Consider the following 21220-nt stretch of genomic DNA (forward strand, 5'->3'; position numbering starts at 1 on the left):
CCCTGCCTGTAGCCAGCCCCGCACCCCCTGCTTCCAGCTAGCCCTGCCCCACACCCCTGTCTGCAGCTGGCCCCACGTCCACTGTGGCCCTGCAGTTCCCAGGGCAATAACCCTGCACACCTGCTTCAATGAGGGGGCATGGAGCAGCTGGGACCCACACATGTGCACACCCTAGGGTGACCACACAGCAAGTGTGAAAAATCAGGACGGGGGTGGGGGGTAATAGGAGCCTATATAAGAAAAAAGACCCCAAATCGGGACTGTCCCTATAAAATCGGGACATCCGGTCACCCTAGCACACCCCCAGGGAGTGGTGGGGACCCACACATGTGAAACGGAGCTCATCTCTAGTTCAGGCCCATCTTTTTAAAAAAGAACTTTAGGCAGGGTTATCATAAGTCTGTATTTTCCCGGACAGGTCAGGCTTTCTGGTTCTTAAATCGCCGTCCGGGAAAATACGGACATATGGTAATCCCGTTGGTACAAAAAATTATATACTGCACATCCCTTAAATCAGAACTTTTTATAGGGAACCGGTTGCTAAGATTTTGGCAGCTCATCACTGCCTGCAGTTACTCACCACCATACAAGAAATCTAGATATAAGTGCTGAGCTTGGGACTTTGGCAGCAGTTAAGGACTTTGTGGAGATGGATAATGCTCACCACTCGGTTATGGGGAAAGGAAGATGAATGAGATTATCTAAAGAGATTGATAATTATTTTAATAATTGGTAGAACAATACTGGAGTTCACTCACTCTATCTTCTAGACCAAAATCATCTGCACATTTCAAGGCCTGTGTAGAAGTAGAGAGACAGAGAACTTTCCCTTTGTAGACCTGGTTGTGTATTCTTCATCAGGAGTATTTCCCAGTGGTCTGAGTAACACAGAAATAAAGAGAAATATGGCTTATGAATGAAACTGCAGAAGTCAAATTTAGACACCCTCATTGTTACCATCTAGGTTGTGGATTCAGGTCCCAACCCGGATACTCGGAGAGTGCACACTGGTCAGGAAGGAGGTCTGTGCACTAGTAGTTTGGGGCTAGAGAGGATGTGCAGAAGGGGAGACAATGACTGCCCTGCCTACCCTGCTGCATCCTTGGAGGAAAAAATAGAAATCTTTTCAGTAGTAGTCGATTTATTATGGTGGAGCAGTCACCAGACCATAGTTTGGGTTAATCAGGATTTTCAGTTTCTCAGGGTAATGATTTCTTAATATTTTCTAAATCTTTAGGGAATAATAAAATTGAAAAATAGAGATTATAGTTTTGAAGGAGCTCTAATTTTCTATGTATCTGTTATATATGTGACTCTTTTCCTGTGAAATACTGTTTAAAAACAGGTCAGAAAATAGATTTGGGAACAAAGTGTTTCACCATTTTTCAGAACCTTTTTTTTGTCAGCATGCCATAGGGAATTTGTACCAAATTTAAATTACTAATTAGGATGTGTGTGGAATCATCTCCAGTGTGTATTATTTCAAAATGTGGGTACTTCTATAAACTGCAAGGAGATTCAATTTCATACCTTTGTGTTTATAAGTCAGCATTCTTTATAAGGGAGAAATTGGCAAAGAAGAAAATAGATGCCATTTTCATGGGTGATCTAAGGACTTCTATTAAGTTATTAATGCATTAGGAAATAGATATCCCAAAATAAATAGATTATAGTTTGCAAGGAAAATATTTTTCTTTTCTTATGAAATGGGGGGTGAGGTAGGAAATGCAGGGATATATGTCAATTTCCTGCTGTTGAGTTTAAAAGATACTCCGATGTCATTCATAAAGGAATTTCTAGATATGCCAACATTAAATTAAAATTCAGAAATGAAAACTTCGTTTTAACATGAGGTTATGGTTACTCTTTATCAAACCATAAAAATAATTAAGAAATAAAATGTAAAGGAGTAAATTTCAACTACAAGTTTAGAATCGGGTATGACAACTCATATATATTATTATCTTTACAAATCACACTCGCATCTAAATTCCAACCAAAATATTTAATAAATTTTAGGGGGGATATCTAATAATAAGCATGCTTGAAACAATTATGGTTAGTGATTAACATATTGTTAACATGGGTGTTTTTACAGTTAGAACTGATTTAACTTATAAATGGGATTGCAGTCCTCTTTCTAAATCATATCAAAAGAGGCACTGGCAAGAACCATCCTAAACATGAGGAGGTGTGAACAACCCAAAGGGAACTAGGTTCAGTTATAGAAAGTTAAAGGTATAACAATATTTCTTCATACCTGGAATACTTGGGAGAGCTTATAGAAAGCTTTTGTTGGGAAGGATAGATACAAAGATAATTTTTATGCAAGTCTTGATTTAAATCGTATCATTTTAATAAGTACCTTCAATTATTTCAATTTGTATTTTGGTAGAGTTAAGGATGGTAATATGGTTTTATAAAGACAATAAAAAATATGAGTTGTCATGTCCTATTCCAAACTTGAAGTTTAATCCTTAACTTTGTATTTCCTAATTTTTTATGGATTGATAGAGAGCAGCTGGGTCCATAACTCATGTTTAAACAAAGTGTTTTGTATCTAAATTTTATTGAAAACATATATTTGTGTGGAGTATATATTCTGTGACATTTGATTAGTTATTTAGGACCAGATTCTTATTCCTTTACTAAGACTGAGTAATACCTTTTTGGTGATTAACTCTACTGATTTGAAAGGGACTGTTTTGAGGTACCTCCTAGTGTAAGGGTGACAAATGTGAGGGTGACAAACCTGGCCCTTAATTTGCCAATTTATTTTATAACTTTAAAGCAATTAAAGTTGCTTAACTAACAAACATAAACCATATAAATAAGCTCTGCCTTTTGTTCTTCCAAATAACCCACACATTTTAGTGTGATCTATTATTAAGGGCTAATTTCAGACACTTTTTCTCAAGCTGAATAGCATCTTACTCCACAAACAGTTCCATTGACTTTCAGGGGACCACTCATGGAGTAATGGTATCAGAATCTATGTCAAGATTCCACTGCCCTTATTCACATTGAACAGCACCTTAATCCAGGAGTAGAACCATTGGAATCAATGTGACTGATAGTGGCAGAATCGACTTCTTATAGCCCATGTCACTTTGAAATGTCACTCAGCTGTGAAAACCAGCATATGTGAGAGTAGACTCAGGCCCAGGGTATATGATCTAAATCAGGGGTGGGCAACCTACAGCCTGGGGGCCGCATCTGGCCCTTCAGATGTTTTAATCTGGCCCTTGAGCTTCTGCCAGGGAGCAGGGTCCAGGGTTTGATCCGTGTGGCTCCCAGAAGCAGCGGCACGTTCCCTCTCTGGCTCCTACACGTAGGGTTAGCCAGGGGGATCCACGCACTGCCCAAGCCCCAAGCACCACTGCCATAGATCCCATTGGCCAACCAGATGGGGGACATGCTGCTGCTTGAGGTAAGCACTGCCCAGAGTCTGCATCCCTGACCCCCTCCCAGACCCCAACCCCTTGTCCCAGCCCTGATCTCACTCCCGCCCTCTGAACCCCTCAAACCCACCCTCCTGCACCCAGCCGGAGCCCCCACTCCCCCACACACTGGCACCCCAATCTCCTGCCCCAGCCCAGCCCACCTTCCCACATCCTGAACTCCTCATTTCTGGCCCTACCCCAGAGCCCGCACCCTCAGCCGGAGCCCTCACCCCCTTCTGCACCCCAACCACCAGTTTCATGAACGTTCATGGCCCACCACACAATTTCCATACCCAGATGTAGCCCTCAAACCAAAAAGTTTGCCCACTCCGATCTAAATCAATGGTATATATTTATCACTTATTTAAAAATATATACTGATAATAGACTGAGGCTCGGGAGCCGCAAGTGGCTCTGTAATGTGTGTCTTGTGACTCTTTGCAGCGTGTGATATTAAAACACTGTGTGATTTAATTAACAACCAATCAGGATGCTTTTACTATATTATTAACCAATTGTAGTTGGTAAAATAATAATACTCTATCAGTCATTTTGCTGTGAGAATTTTTTATATATATTTATAAATGTAAATATTTAGTTTTTATAATATTATATATTATTATATAATATAATAAAAACTAAATATTTCTCCTTTCATACAGTATAAACATTAATATATAGTACTATAGTGAATGAAACAATGAATTCACACGACTGTGGCTCTTTGGAGTAATGTTCATCGCTAATTTGGCTCCTGAACCATTGCGGTCTGAGTATCACTGCTATACACAGTCCAATTTTTAAAGTAGCCAACCAGTTGTATCAATCTGAGACCAAGACTGTCGTTTGCCCCCAGATCCAGTTGCTTTCAAGATCTTGGTCACTAAGGGTTTGTCTACACAGAAAGAAAAAAAAACAACCCTGCAGCAGCAAGTTTCAGAGCCATAGCTTTTTCTTGATTTATTATTTTATTTTCTGTTGTTGAGGCGAGTTTCTGTTATCCTAACTCAGCACTTTACGAATAGCCCCACTTACATCTATGGCATTTCCCCTGGAACCAGGTGCTGTTCTACACATGTAAAAGTATCAGAAGCTGGCCCTTGATTAACAGATGATATTTAATAGGTGTTAGGTTGATTAAAATTGTCTGAAATAGCACTAATGATTGTAATAAGTTATTCCATAAAATAGTTACAAATTATAAAAACCAGCTATTCTATGTGTTCTTACCAAGTTTTATTTCCCCCCCCCCCATGTTCATTTCTTAAGAAAATTGGCTAAAAAGCGGAAAGAGACATTGAGTAGTACCCGGCAGGAAATGACAGTGATGGTGAATTCAATGGATAAAAGCTACACTGAGCAAGGCACCAACTGTGACGAAGCTTTCTCTTTCATGGACACGCACAATCTAAATGGAAGATGTAAGTTCAAAATGCTTGGGGATGCAGCAGTCTCTCTTCTTCTTGAAGGGGGAAGGAGGGTGGAAATGGTTCTTAAAATACTTCTCATTACCCAATCAATTCAGCGGACAGGTTATTCATTTGTGGAAAATCCATGGGATCTAGTATCTCCCACTGTGCAACACATCACAGCATGTATTCTAATGAGGAGGACTGTCAGACATCAAGAATAGGCTTCTTTAAAAATAATAAGGATAACTGAGCTTTTCTGTCTTTCCTTTTCTTCCACATGAACAGCAGAGACATTCTGCAGCAGGTGTGGATTTGCATTTCCCCATCTGTTTGTTGTGCTGAAAGTTTTATATCCTTTATGCTTCCCCCACATCCTTCACCCTCCTCCCCATTTTAGGCAAAATTTATTTTTTAAATGTCATCACTTAGTATCTTTGGTTGTCCCAAAGCTCAGTTTGTCAGTGTTACAGCTGTCTTATTATATCAGGTGCCGGATGATGCTTTCTCACTTGCTAGTGCAGAGAAAGAACTAACTGAAATTAATCAGTGTGGAGTTTGATAGGCAATTCTCCAAATATCTCATGTTTGTGATATATCCTGAAAATGAAATTTTGGGGAGTGAAATTTCACACATTAAAATTTTTACTCACCTGCAGACCTTCATTTTGGGTAAGAACTGTGCAAGGGCCATACTACAAATAGAACAGTTGTTTTCATAGCTGCTGAACAGGAAGAAAAAAGGGAACCAAAAATGTTTACATAAAGTAACACAGCAAAAAGCTTTGCCCTGCTCCCTGTCCCCTGACTGCCCAACCCCTATCCATACCCCCACATCCTGACAGGCCCCCTGAGACTCCCACGCCAATTCAACCACCCCTGTGCCTTGTCCCCTACTGCCCCCGGGACCTCCTGCCCTTTATCCAATCCCCCCACTCCCCACCCCCTTTCCATGCCGCTCAGAGCACCAGGACTGACAGCTGTAAGTAGTACACTGTAAGTAGCACATTCCTACTGGAAGCAATTTAATACACTACACCAGCCCTCCAGACAGTTTCAGAACCTGGATGTGGCCCTTGGGCCAAAAGGTTTGCCCACTCCAGATCTAGTCTGACCTCCTGTATATCACAGGCCACCACCAACACCCAGGTTCCATACTTTCCTCAAGGGAGTAAGGGGATCACGATTTGGCTGTATCTTTATTCACCAAGATATATTTTTGCTGTGGAGCTATTAGATGGTCACAAAAGCAAAAGTACATCTTATAGTCCAGGAAGCAGTAAGTACTTGAGGCCAGATCCTCATCTTTTGTAAATCATTGTAGCTCTGTTGAAGTCAATGGAACTCTGACATTTTATACTCACTGAGGTTGAACTTTAAATGCAAATTTGTCATAATGAATGTGGCTTCCACAGGAACCAATGTAAACTATTTGTATTGATTTTTTATTAAGGACTCATTCCTATGAGGGGCTCAGAGCATCCTCCACTCTCATTACAGTGTGTGGCCGAGATCCTGCCTTGCATTAGGGCAGTTTTGTTCTGACCAGTTCAGCCAGCCCCCAGCAGAGGGGAACCCTCGCCACTGCTTCTTGACTACTGATATACGGGTGCAACCATGGGAAAAGGGGACCAGTGATCCCCAGCTGCATGGAACATTGACAGCCAGCATAAATAAGAACAGCTTTCAGGTTGCTCCATCTTATGGAAGGGACAGGCACCTGGAGGGTCCAAAGACTCGGGAACAAAGATGGAGCTCAAGCTAGCACTGAAAGAGCATTTGAAATTTCTCTGCTCTGTAGCTGCCTAGTCTCCACATTCAGATCCTACTTTGCTCAATATTTAGGTCTCTGAACTTCTTGAGAGGTTACTAGGATGTCCAGAATATCCTTACATCTAATGGAATAACTGAGATGGAGCACTAGTGTAATGCACCACAACTTGCATCAGCCACCAGGGTTGCATGTGCAGTAACCTTTGCTTAAAAGTCTGACGGCTCTTTGGCTGAATTCCCTAGATGTTTTATAATTAACAATCTGTTACCCACTGATTATTTCTGTCCTTTTAATGGTAATGCATGGGTTGTATGTCATACTATGGAATTAACTCAGCTTAGATTGTTTCATTTAACACCCTTATAAAATTACCAGTGTTTACATCTTTAAATACTAGTACCAATTCTGAAATGTGAATCACTGGTTGAAAAACACTGTCAGAGAAAAGAATAAACTTCAGGAAACAGTACTGTATGCATATATGTTACCCACCTATCTGAACTGTTAGTAATACAGCAAAGAAAAAAATTAATTGTAGAAGAATATTTGGCTAACCTATGTGTGGTATTGTTAGGTAACCCTTTTAATTCTCAGAGAGACAGTCAAAAGCAATTGCTGTCATTGTTACTTGCTTATTTGAAGATCTACATTCGGTCTTACCTTTGAAACATAAAAATATGCTTGCCATCAATGGAAAACTTCACAATGATCAAATTGCTTTATCTGATCAAAATTATTTTCAGAAAATTGGTCCATATTAGCTAAACCATTCTAGTAATTACTCAGCATACTTTCTGCTTCCATTAAAATCACTGGGAGTTTTGCCATTGCCTTCAAAGGGGGCAGGATCAGGTCCTAAATTAAATCAATTTCATATGCTTATATTTCCAATCTGAAACAGCAAAATTTCTCTTTGCTGCCACTGACTAAATTTTCTTCTCTTTGCAGCTGTATCCTCCCCCTCTTCATTTACAATGAAAACTAACACACTGAGCACAACAGTGCCTAATTCTTATTACCCAGGTAACCAGTTTTTGTCTTTGTTTCATCCCTTCATAATGCAATGCACCAGTTTCCCTCCTTAGAAATCAAAATGTATATTGTTATAATTTTATTATGCATTGCCATAGGAGCGTTATACATTGTAACATATTATAACTAGTTGCTTAGTGTGGCTTTCTGCAGGAAAACTGGGGATCATTTATCAATCATTTACTGTTCTCTCTCTTTTTACCTTTCTGCATTGACCTGCTTATGATGTATGACAGATCCATTTGTGCCAACTGCAATTTTAGGTGAGAACATTTCCCTTTATCAAAGTTTATTGCAGAAATAATTTAGAAAGGTGCAGCTCTGGGTTACAGAACATAGTATCTAAGAGACCAGAGCATTAGGTTTTTGGGAGGGGGAGCAAGCTTTTCTGCAATGAGAATGCTCAGGACAGTTATTGGACTGGCTTCCTACCATCATGGTGCAAAGCAGGGGGATGGAGGAAGAGAAAAATTGCTTTCACATGTGGTTTTATGAAGAAATGTTTATGCATTTATTTGGAATGACACAAGAGAATTTGATTATCATGGCAATTAAAATAGTTTCTCATTATTTTCAGTTTTATCTGTGAACTGAAGATGTCACTTTTGTAAAAATAATGTTTTCCTAATTAAGGATGATATAGAAAATCAGTCAAAATAAAGGTCTGGCCATCTACCAGCTATCATTTCTTCTTACAATACCACACAGTTTACTGGCATGCCTGTCACAGTGAAGTTTCAGAGAAGATGGTGTTTTGAACAGCAAAATGACAATATGGCACTTTATAAAAGTATCGTTTATTATGTGTCAGGTGTCACAAAAATGAATAAAATGGTAGCAGTATAGGACTAAATGTGTTTAAAGTATGAAACATTTCCACGAGGAATTTAGGAAAAAAAACAACCTCCTATTTGTGCAATATAAAAAGAATGAAGGAAAATGGCATTTTCAAGATGTTATAATAAAAGTAGCATGAGATGCTATTGCATTTCCATTGAATTTCCAAACCTGTGTTATGGCTTGTTCTTTGTTACTTCCACAGTACTAACCTTCACCTAAACAGAGATTTTAAAAAAATAAATAAAGGTATAACAATGCACTGTAGCAAGAATTCCAACCCAAGTGTTATGCTGCTTCTTGAGCTCTGTCTTTACAATGGTTTATCTTTACAATACATATTTTTCCTCCTCTTCCCTTTTCTCCAAATCACTGTGAATTTGTATATAAAGTATAATACTTCCATGTCACTTTCTGGCTTTAAGCAGTTGCATTGAGGTAAAAGAAATTAAGTATAGTTAAGTGACAGGTACAGGGAGCTGCAGTTTAGGAATGTGATTTCTGAAAAACTAATGCAGCAAAGTTATTGTGCTGGAGGGATAATTAGGAAAGCTCATTTAAATATGACGTCCAAAGGAAAAAAATCTGTGCATTTTTATACTTTGTGTACATCAGGGAGAATGTAACGGTAGTCACTGTAACAATGTAATAATTTGCATGCAAATGAAATTTGCAGAGCCTTTTAACTGCCTGAGATTTTAGATTACTTTGTGCTTTCCATTCATGCAGCAACTCATCCAGTAGATGTCCTGACTTTGTGGTGGTCAGGAAGAAAAGCTTTGTTGCCAGGAGAAAAATTTAGATATTTCTATCAGGATTATGATAAGCTTTGCAAATGGATTCTCAGAAACTTTTTCAGTTATTTGTTGTGCCATAACGACAATGAGAAATCTTTGGTAGGTTTCTCTAAGGAGAAATAATATTTAAGCAAACATTTCTGATATGAAAAAAGATGCACTCTGGGGGACAAAATCTCCTTCTCTGAAGCTGTAAGAAAGAAGTTCTTGAGTTAGCTAGCTAATGTATACAATCTGTATTTACTCTCCTCAGAAGTCCTCCCATTATTTTGTTGTAGAAAATAAATATTTTTGTTGCTTCACTTGTTAAAGTTTAAGTATCCCTTTATGGTTGGTGTTCCATTCAAACAGAAGTAATCATCAGAAAGCTGCATACATACTTGTATTGGGCTAGAGCTTTAGCTGGTTTAAATCAGAGCAGCTCTACTTTAATCAGTGGAGCAACACAGATGAGGATCTGGCCCATGACATTTTAGAACAACAATTAATTTTGAAGTCCATATTTTTAATACATGAATGGCTGGCTTCTTACTGCATGTAATGCCCAATCCTGCAGTCCTTCCTTATCCAGTGGGAGTTTTCAGGACATAAGGAACTGCAGGATCGAACTTCTAGTTGGAGTCTACATGACCTACTGGGAAGTAGTATGACTGTGATTATTGTTTAGTTTTGTTACTAAAGGGGTCACAAAACACTTACATTTTTCAAAATGTCATGAGAGGAAACAGGGCCTGTCTTTACTACTGTGCTAAATCAGTGGCTCTGCCATCAATGCAGCAGCATCGATTTAGCAGGTTGGGGGTGAAGACACGCTAAATCGATGGGAGAGCATTCTCCCGTTGACCTCAATACTCCACCTCAATGAGAGGCGGAAGTTATATTGACAGGAGAGTGTTTCCCGTCAATATAGTGTGATGTAGACACCACTTTAAGTCCATTTAAATTACATAACTTATATAACTTAACTAGCATAACTTAGATCAATTTACAGTGTTAGTGTAGACAAGGCCTTAGACTCAACATGCAAGTTAGCATCTTCACAACCTATTGAAACAATTGACTGAATTAATACGAAACTTTTTAAATGAAGTATATGGCAACAATCTGATTTCTTCTCAACGATTCGGTATTTCAATATTCACTAATTTTCAGACAATTGAGAGAAGCTTCATGTTTAACCTAACAACTTAAGTGAAATATTGACAAACAATCCCTTAATACTCGTGGGTTGTGTATGCCTAAATTAATCTTCAGAGAGAGGCAACTGGTCTGGATAAGGCAGAGTAGGTAATGCCTGCCTGTCCTCCTGTGTTCTGAAAAAAGAAAAAAGAAAAAAGTAAAGTAACAGAAGAAAAGAAAAGGAACTCAACCCAGCTACTCCACTGGTCTTGCAGATGTCTGCAGCATGGTTAAGATAAATGCTAACTAAATATGCATTTTAATAGTTCTCAGACAGTACTGGACAAATATATTGGAAACAATAAGTAGATAATATAATGGGAATCAATAACTATAGTCATCAGCTAAACTAAATAAGCTGCATGCTGTGGTGCGACCACCATGTCAGCTGGCATAAGCAATTGACTCTGACATCTGAGATTCTCTGTCTTGCTATCACTTTCAAAGGCAAAGCAAGAAGATAGCAAATACTGTATTTCTGGTGGATTGATATTGTACCATCCAAGCCAGGGAGCATAGCCTTTTCATTTAAAGTAACTTTAAAAGATCAGTCCCAAACATAGCATAATAGTTTTAGTCTTGAAAGGGTGGAAGCTAGATGAGGCAGAGAGGCAGTGGGAGGGAGGGAGGGAGGAATGAATGTTCCATTTAGTCCACAACACAGAGAAGCCCTCTGGAGCGAGAGGCTTATGGGCTGAACTGTCTCACTTTCACAGCTCAGAGACCCTGACAAGATTTGCCATCTGAATATTTAATAGGAGTTTCAGAGTTATGGTGATACCTTAGTTTGAACAAAAATAAAACCTATAATCTAACTCTACATAAATTTTAAAAAACCATACAATCAACTTCTACACTTTTTTTTGTCTTTTGTGTCTTAGCCGCCTTGTAGTATTCGGGTGCCATTTCAACAACAACATGCTGTAACTACACATGTATATCGCCTTTCATGCCATGCATCCCAAGGTGCTTTGCAATACAGTTTTACTGCATGTTAGGCAAAAGTAGCCAAATTTAATTATTAAAAATGTAAAATTGGTTTTTGCTATATTGGATGAGGTTAGTAAAGTGGCAGGAGACGTAGTGAAATATCCATATTCATATCCATATTGCTACATATTATTTTAAGTTTAGGTTTAGGTGCATTGTTCACATTTTAAACTCTTCACTGAGGACCAGATTTAATCTCAGTTTCATCAGTATAAGATGACTGTGACTCCATTGACCTCAGTGAGTAACTCCCTTGACTTTAGTGGAGTAACTTTTAGAGTCAAGATCAAAAACTGGCCCTTGATGAGCAGATGTAGCATTTTGGGTGTTTGCGTGAGATCTTGAGGCCTGTTCTTAAAGAAAATGTTGGGAGCGCTATACTATAATAAATTTAACTAAAGAATATGGAAATCGTATTATTTTAGCAATCCCCTTTTATATAACACATTTTACATAGCGATCATTGTTACAATATATTAATTTCATTAACCATTTCCCACAGTTAGTGTGCGGGCATTGCAGAGTATTTTGACCAAATTAAAGCACAATTTTTTGTTATTTCAGTTAGCTAAAACAAAATACTCTTTGAGAAATACAAAATTTTGGTCTTCATTTTTTTTTCAGCAAAGAAAATATTTATGATGATGCTTACTCCTCAGACTTTTGGGGTTTTTTTCTTGTCAAGTATTAAACGAAATAAAAATTCCATGAAAACGAGGGGAAAGTGATAGTGCTTCTTGAATCGTGCCCTCTTTCGCATAATCTGTGACTCAGCTAGGATACCAAGCTGTAAAAGTTAAATTACAAATATAAAATTACCTGTAATTATTAATGTAGTACTGTTGCTTATGCCCTGTTTCCTTTTTCTCCTCCTCTTTTTTTCTCCTGATATGGTTCTTCTTAAAAGTGCCAATAAATGGTAAGTTGCCCATTTGCCCCATCAAAAAAGTGTGGAGGGGGCGGATGAGTGTGTGTTTCATACAAATTTTGAGCAACCCAGTGGGTTCTGTTGCGTGTTGGCTTGCATGTCAGTTGACATATAACATTTTATGCCTAATGTGATGGCCCATGATATTTTGTGAAGTTGTTGGTTCTGCAGCATGCTAAACAGCCAATCAAAACATTTACCTTAAGCAGATGATATCTTGCATTTGTCCTCTTGTATTTTGTTTCAAAGTGTTGTATCAGATCTACATTTTCATTGCAGTCCTAGCTTAATGAACCATAATCCATTTTGTGCATTTTTTTATTTTGGTCACACCAAACATTTGTTCTGAGTTCACAGTGTAAAATCTAATAGTTCACTAGTCTAAGAAGAATACAAGTCCTATTTTATTCCAGTGGGATTTGATGAAGTTTCAAGATGAAACTTCTCTACATCTTATAACTCAATGCCTAAAGAATTTAAATATTGTTTATAATCAGTCAGTGTTCAAAACAATATATATATATCTATATATATTTAAAACAGTATATAGTTTGGACTGTTCTGCAATGCTTACATTGTAGAAACATGGACTTTTCTTCATTCCAATCAGTCTTGAAATCTCCCTGGATAATTTACTAAATGGATTTACCTTTTTTCTGGCACAGCCCTGATAAATAGATGGTTATATTAAAGTTGGTGATATCAAAATCATGCTTGTAGAAATCAATGTATTTTATACTTTTAATAAGTGGAAACAACCTGGTTTTCTTTTCATAGATGAAACCCACACGATGGCCAGTGACACAAGCAGCTTGGTCCAGTCACACACCTACAAGAAGCGAGACCCAGTAGATGTGCCGTACCAGACTGGACAGCTTCATCCAGCCATCCGTGTGGCTGACTTGCTGCAGCATATCACGCAGATGAAATGTGCAGAGGGCTATGGATTCAAAGAGGAATATGAGGTAAGTGCCAGGTCTAGTGGCCTGATTGTTTTGCCTTCTGTGGTGTCAGCTCTCCCCTTTCTGTTATCTGCACCACAGAACAGGAAAAATAACCACTTCACGCAGAAGGCCCCCTGTAGTGTGAACAAAGGATGTTTAGAGAAAGGCACCGCTCTACTGTGCTAAAAAGGCACTGACAGTATTTTGTGTAACAAGTCAGAATGAACAGTGAGATGTAAAAATACAGCTTTACATTCTGTATCTAATTCCAGTTATCCATGAGTATATTTTGAAAAGGCCCACGCCACTGTATGCTCAAAGAGCCCTCTGTTATGAGTTTTTATTTTCTCCTGAATAAAAGAAGCGTTTCAAAGTGTGACATCATAGCACTGGCCAATCAGAGTTGTCCTGTGATGTGACACTGTGCTTTGAAATACAGGTTCCATGGGCTGGTCGTGACTAGTGCATGCCAGCAAAGACTGTAGGAATATAGCACATCATCAAGGCTATGGAAGTGCCTGCAATGCCAGCTCTATGTTCTTTGTGAGATCAATGAAAAGGGCAAAAAAAATTCTTTCCTATCCAAAACAAAGCATTATAAATGACTGCCTTAAGCTTAGCTATACTCAAAAGTCACAAGAATGGTACTCTCACGTTCCAAGTCATGTGGAATTCAATGATCAGAGATTTCTCAATCCAGAGTCCCCTGTTAAATGCAAGCCTCATTGGGTTCCTTTATATTCTACTTCATTCCATAATTTAGTGTCTAGGTCACAGAAATGAATTTCCTTTACACATTTCCTTCTGCCTTTTTAGGACAGAGTTTAAGGGACTGATCCTGAAAACTCTTATGCATGTGAGTAATTCTTACTTATAGTGGATGGGATAACTAAGAAGACTAGAGTTATTCACATGTTTAAGAGTCCATAGGATTGAGCCCTAAGAGCTAGCAGAATTAAAAACATGAATTCAGGTGGAACAATTAATATAGGTTTGACAATAAATTGGTATCAATAAAGGTCTGAAAATAGCTAGAATACGAAATGAATCTGTCACTGAAGAGTATGAGAATTCATGCCGTAATTTGCATTGAGTGTTGAGGTTGTACGGTGCTGGGCACAAAATGCAAACTTAGACAGATGTAGATACTGCTAGGCAAGTGAGTTTTGAAGCTGTTACGGTCTATTTCAAAATACTCTGTGAACTTCTTAATACACAAACAATGACCGGTTCTGTGACCCAGCCTAATATGGGCCATAACGGCCATACAAGAGAGTAATACCCTAGCCCTCCTGTATTCCTCTCCACATCATGGCTCAGCAGAAGGAAGGAGAACAGAGGTTGCATGCCCAATACTCCTCCCCTCACCCCTACGAGTAAGTTGGCAGAAAGCAGGAAATGATATAGGCGAGGCTTTGGCTTCTCACCACCCCAGCCAGCAGAGCTGAGGTGTTTTGAAGGAAGGAAGCTGCAATTCATAAAGGTCTGCAGTAAATTACTTTTCCCCACCCATGCACACACATCTCCTTCTCACAGCTCTTCTTGGGGTGTGCAAATCTATGCACTGCCCATAAAGGCTCACTCTAGCCCTGTGTAAATATAGTACACAATGTACCATATTTAGGCACATTGAAATTATAGGTTAATGTATTTACCTAATAGACTATTACAGACCCTTTGACTAAAGACCTATCTACTGATGTAGAGTATGCTTTTTACAAATGAGCATGGTCAGTGCCCTGCCATGCAAAATGGTCGGTATGACAGCTGTTTAAATAAAATATGTTTCTGATCCTGCTGTTTAAAAATGACAATTGAAAAAAATCTTTGTCTTCGGAAAAAACTTTGTTCCTCAGCCTAGACTTTGTATGCCAATTTTAAGTGCAGACGAAACCTACAACTAATTTATAAAAAATACTGTGAAATGGAATCTATAATGGAACCACTGACACAGCTTTAACTACAATGGATCATATAATGCTGCTGAAAAATGGTTTCCAGGAAAATCACTTAATTTTAAACTTTCCAACCTGATGGATGACACCCAATTACAGGCAGGAGGTGTAGTCATGACTAATGTCTGTAGATAAAATACATCAGTGGAGTGTACTGGAGATGGTGGAGGAGTGGAACTTGAAATATTGCAGCACTAGTTGCAACATTTCTGACTCCATGTGGAAATTGTTTATGATCAGAATAGACCATAACAAGCCATGGAATAGTCCTTCTGTTGAAGTCGTAGGCTGTCAAACCTATTAAAATATTTACCTTTGTCTTTAAATTATCTACGGAGATATGTGTGCATAGTTCATGCTACGACCTAAGCAATAGAACTGACTTTCTGGAATCTCTCTTCCATGTGCATCAAAAAACTATCCAGAACTCCTGCTGAGACTGAGGAGCTCCCTGTTTAATCTGATTTTCAGACAGAGACCTCTTCTCTTTGCCAAGGCTGATACAGGCATATGGAGGGATTTATTACCATTAAATTATCAGAAAGAAAACTGTCCAAATGAAAAGAGAGAAATATTTTGGCAGGGGATTTGTTTTGAATGGACTTTCATAGATGATTTTCCATCTAACAAGATAGCAGGATTACATTCTCTCACCAGGGAAACAACTAGATTCCAAAGACTTTCAATCAGAATTCCCAGTGAAAATAAATACGTTGAACTGAGCAGAAAGTAATGTAGCACATTACCGGCTAGTCGCTGCTTAAGGCAATAAAAGGGACCAAAGTATTAACTGGTATGCTGAGTTATAAGTGCTTTAAAGTGAAATTTAACAATTAAGGACATGATTCAGCTATCTGCTTAAGCACATGTGTAATTTTAAGTCCTATCAATTTCATCTAGAAGTTTTTGGAGTGACATAATTGATGTAAGGGAAAGTGTTGATTGATCACCTCTAACCTCTGGTGCAAGCTGTGCCTGTGCATTATTGATTAATCAGTCGATTGCTTGACCACACTTTGTTTCATTATTTCGCTATGAAATATACTCAAGAGACCAAATAACCAATGCCAGTCAGGTTTATTACTATGGTACAGGAAAAAGATTCTGTATGATACCAGTCTCCAAAGAGCAGTCTAGTGCAGCAGGGTTAAATTCACCTTTTGCAGAAAGTGTTCTCCCCACAGTTACGTCTCTAAAATCATCTTTTTGTACCCTACTTGTTTACCAGTAAATGGTACTATATATGTCACCTGAAACTGGATTCAGTTATCAGCTTTTTACCTTGTTTGTTTCTGGTACAATGGTGTACCCCTCTATCTTCTGTTCTGAACCCATACATTCCAAGTCACGATACATCCTTTTCTTTGTTCTCAACACATGCATTCCAAGTACTAAGGAGCATGAAGACACTCCCCTTGGTCTGTGAGGGTAACTCTCTTTCTGTTGCTATGAGGAAATAGTTATATGTCCTGACATTGACAGTTTTCCTATCTGCTTAAGCCAAAGCTTTCTTCAGCTAATGAAAGGCATTATGAGATATTTAGCATAAGTGAACAGACTATGGTATAGGCCAGTTTAGCCTATATAACTGTACAATATTTATGCTTAATGTTGTCGGTGCTTAATGCACGCTATTATATGATATATATTTATATGTAGTCAGCCGCATTTTGGGCATGATCTTGCAAGATGCTGAGTGATCATATGAGATGCTGAGCATCTTCAAATCCCAAAAAACACATTGGGTGTTTGAGGGTTTCGAACACCCTTTTGCCCCAATCCTGTGACGTGCTCAGGCTCCTCAACTCCCATTGACTGTTGGCTTTCAGCAGCTTGCAGGAATGGGCCTTTCATAATTATTTATGAACAGACATACACTGTAAAGACCCAGTCCTGTTTCTGCTCCAGCCAGTGGCAAAACTGCCATTGACTTCACTGGTGCAGTATCCAGCCCTGAATCCCCTAGTAATTCATTAGGACAGAGGGGGGCAAACTATGGCTGGCGGAACCCTCCTACCCAGCCCCTGAGCTCACCCCGGCTCCTCCCCCACTGTCCCCCCTGCGCTGCCGGCACAATGCTCTGGGCGGCTGGGCAGCGCAGTTGCAGTGCCGTGGCCTGACCCAGTGCTCCAGCTGGCACAGCTGTAGCGCCGCCAGCCACCGGTGCTCCAGGCAGCGCAGTAAGGGGGCAGGGAGTGGATAGAGGGCAGGGGAGTTGGGGGTAGTGGTCAGGGGGTGGGGGTGGGGATAGGGTTCGGAGTGGTCAGAGGGCAAGGAAAAAAGGGGTTGGATGGGGCAGGAGTCCCAGGGGGGCAATCAGGAATGAGAGGGGGGTTGGATGGGATGGCAGGGGGCAGTCAGGGGTGAGGAGACGGGGTGTTCAGGGGACCGGGATCAGGGGGTGGTGGATGGGGTAGGAATCCTGGGGGAGCAGTCGGGGCGCAAGAAGCAAGGGGGGTCGGATAGTAGATGGGGGCCGGGCCATGCCTGGCTGTTTGGGGAGACACAGCCTCCCCTAAGCGGCCCTCCATACCATTGTGGCCTTCAGGCCAAAAAGTTTTCCTGCCCCTGCATTAGGACTATGTAAGGGTGAGAGCCAATACAGACATGTCTTTAACAGTACATCTATAACAACTTCACTGTCTAATTTCCCTTGTGTTTCTCAAGTTTCAAAACCTTTATTTATGGTCTAGTGGAGTGTAGATGATTGTAAGGGATTGTGCAGAAATCTTTAAACTCAGGAACAATTGATACATATTTCCAAACAGCTTAGTACACAGTAGATCAGTCCCCATGCCGGACTTTAAATAAAACAGAAAGTTGAGATTTTGGTTTGGTCTGGCAGTGTCAGACAGTGGTATGGTTTCCTATACCCGATCTACTCCAGCACAGCTTTATTAGAGCTCACCAGTTCTTGAGTAAGAGGGTTATTATTTACCCTCGAGGAGTCTCTGAATCCTATCCCAGTACTCACTCTGTCATCATTTTCACTAATTCTCTCCTCTCCACATTACAATAACAAAAGATAAGAGGAGTGAAAACGATCTCTGTATTTTATTCACTGTGCCTTTGTCCTCCTCTTCTACTTTGACTTCATAGTTCAATAATACTTTACACTTGCATGGTTCCTTTCATCTGAGACTGTCAAAGTGCTTTAACACATTAAGCCTCACAGCACCACTGCAAACTATTGTATGGAACTGCTCACTCCATCCTGAGAAAGTAAACTTGTATCCATTAAAGGAGCCCAACACAGACTAGTACTATTGGTAGGAACTTAAGACTCCACTAAACACAAAGTTTAGTTCAATTTTAACCAAAATGGTTTTAAACCCCTTTTGTGGACGCTCTTAAATCGATTTAAACTTGGCTTGTATCTTCTCAATGTAAGTTGATTCCTTACCAAATTAAGCTAAATTGACATAAGCCAGTTTTAAATCAATTTCAGAACGTCCACACAGGAGTTTAGACTGGTTTAATTACATTGATTTTAAAACACAATTTGAACATAAAGTGCAGCTTTGTGTGTAGACAAAACCTTAGAAAATCAGTACCACATTATACTCAATGAAGGGAAGTTCTGAGCTCCCATTGTCTGAAAAGCAGAGGTTCCTTTAAAATGCCAGGACTTGTAAATAGGACCCTTTTCAAGTTTCCCTTTGTTGCTAACCCTGATGGAATTGCATTAGGGTTGCCAGGCATCTGATTTAGAACCAGAAAGCCCAGTTGAAAAGCGACCATGGCGGCTCCGGTTAAAAGTCCGGTTGGGGGCCCAGGGCTAAGGCAGGCTCCCTGCCTGCCCTAGCTTCGTGAGGCTCCTGGAAGCAGCCGCCAGGTTCTTGCAGTCTCTAGGTTCATGGGCAGCCAGGGAGGCTCAGCGTGCTGCCCCCATCCCTAGTGCTGGATCCACAGCTCCCATTGGTGAAGGTGGCACGAGGGCAGCATGTGGAGCCTCCTTGGCCGTCATGCACCTGGGGCTGCAGGGACCTGGCAGCTGCTTCTTGGGAGGATTATGGAAAACCTTTTTCATCATATAAGAAAGTTCTACTAATCCCAAAGCATCAGACACATTACCTCCCAGGTTAATGAATATTCCAGATCTTACCCAAATACATTCTTGCAGCCAATTCTTATTAACTAAACTAAAATTTATTAAAAAAGAAACGAGAGAGAGTATTGGTTAAAAGATCAGTATACATCCAGGTATGAGTACAGTTCTGAGATCAGTTTCATAGTAAAGATGGTGAAAAAAGTTCTTTCAGAATTAGTCCATAGGTTATAGTCCAATGTCCACATTCAGGGTGATCCAGTTAGGACTGGAGATCTCAGCCTTTTCACTTAAGCTTCCCCTGCATGAAGCATCAAGCAGATCTGAGATAAAAAGGATCAGGACCCAAGGAGTTTTTATAGAGTTCCAGGCCTTTTCTTGACAGGTCGGAGTCCTTAGGTGAACAATAGGCAATCGTGGAGACTTTGAAGTAGACCCATTTCCTAAGGATCACTGCTAATTAGCTACACAGATTAACATAAGGCAATTGCTTGTTTTACACCATTCACAGGTGATTTGCTATACATTTCAAAGAGAGAGGAATACAGTGATATCCTATGTTTACAGTTCATTTAAATGTTAAGATCTCTGAATTAACAGAATACAGTATAGACAGGGACTGTTTGATTACATTGTTAACCTCTAACAATATCTACGTAAACACACAAAAACACAAACATTATCTACCAAAATATCTTTCAGGGTTGAATTTGGGTCAGTTAGCCTGCAAGCTGCTTAACGCTTTCTGGCCATGCATCACACTTTGTATAAGATTTGTTGCAATTATATAACAGTGGTAGCAACAGTGATTTGCATGGTGATATTTTAATCAGATAATGTCACACTGCTCCAGCCCTGACCCCCTCCTACATCCCAAGCCCCATCCCAAACCCCACCCCAGCCGAAGCCCGGACCCCCGCCTGCACTCCAAACTCCTTGGCCCCAGCCTGGAGCCCCCTCCTGCACCCCCAACTCCTCATCACTGGCCCCACCCCAGAACCTGCACCCCCAGCAAGAGTCCTCATCACCACCACCACCCCCCACAGCCCAACCCCCTGCCTCAGCCCAGAGCCCTATCCCATACCCTGAACCCCTCATTTCTGGCCCCACCTGGAGCCCGCACCCAGAGCCCATACCTCCCCTCCAATCCCCTGCCCTAGCCTGGAGCCCTCTCCTGCACCCTGAATCCCTCATTTCTGGCCCCATCCAGAGCGCACACACCCAGCCCAGAGCCCATACCCCCCACACCCAAACCTCCACTCCAGCTCGGAGCCCTCTCCCACACTCCTCATCCCCAGCCACACCCCCAGAGCCCACACCCCGAACTGGAGCCCTCACCCCCTCCCACACCCCAACTGCCTGCCCCAGCCTGGTGAAAATGAGTGAGCATCAGGGAGAGCGAGCAGCGGAGGGAGGGGGATTGGAGCAACCGGGGGGTGGGGTCGCAGAGAAGGGGTGGGGCGTGGCCTGGCCTTGGGGCAGGGGCAGGACAGGGGTGTTGGTTTTTGTGTAATTAGAAAGTTGGCAACCCTAAATTGCATCAATGGGAGAATTTAAGAAAAAAACTTGGTATAGCTTCAACTCTCCTGGTCCGCACATAATTTTTATACTAATTTAGCTATTTCACTTAGGGAGTTATTTTATACTAATATAGTTAAATCAATACAATCCCTAGTGTAGCTGCAATTATGGTGGTATAATAGTAAAATATACCAAGTTTAATCCTCTTTATACCAACAGAACTGCATCCAAACTAGGGGTTGCACCAGTTTAACTATATCAATTTCTAAACCAACATATTTAAAGCAGTACCAAAATTATGTCTATACAAGCTCAAAGGGGTAGTTGAGGCCAGGAAAATGAGGTGTAGCTAGCAAACTTGTC

At 40.4% G+C, this 21220-nt stretch overlaps 1 protein-coding gene across 16 annotated transcripts in view; it reads left to right on the forward strand.

Annotated features, from left to right (window-relative positions):
• The window catches only part of PTPRM (protein tyrosine phosphatase receptor type M), a 729763-nt gene that overhangs the window by 571552 nt on the left and 136991 nt on the right, over positions 1-21220 (forward strand). For 4 of the 16 annotated variants that reach the window (XM_038390871.2, XM_038390873.2, XM_038390878.2 and 1 more), the window contains 5 exons: positions 4713-4864; positions 7575-7649; positions 7895-7921; positions 12369-12380; positions 13167-13354. In XM_038390871.2, the coding sequence (XP_038246799.1) occupies positions 4713-4864; positions 7575-7649; positions 7895-7921; positions 12369-12380; positions 13167-13354 (454 nt within the window). The remainder of the gene's footprint in view (positions 1-4712; positions 4865-7574; positions 7650-7894; positions 7922-12368; positions 12381-13166; positions 13355-21220) is intronic. The other 12 variants (XM_038390872.2, XM_038390876.2, XM_043508083.1 and 9 more) reach the window with 3 other exon arrangements.

Source organism: Dermochelys coriacea, chromosome 2 (genome assembly GCF_009764565.3).
Source record: "Dermochelys coriacea isolate rDerCor1 chromosome 2, rDerCor1.pri.v4, whole genome shotgun sequence".
In the NCBI taxonomy this organism is placed as follows: domain Eukaryota; kingdom Metazoa; phylum Chordata; order Testudines; family Dermochelyidae; genus Dermochelys; species Dermochelys coriacea.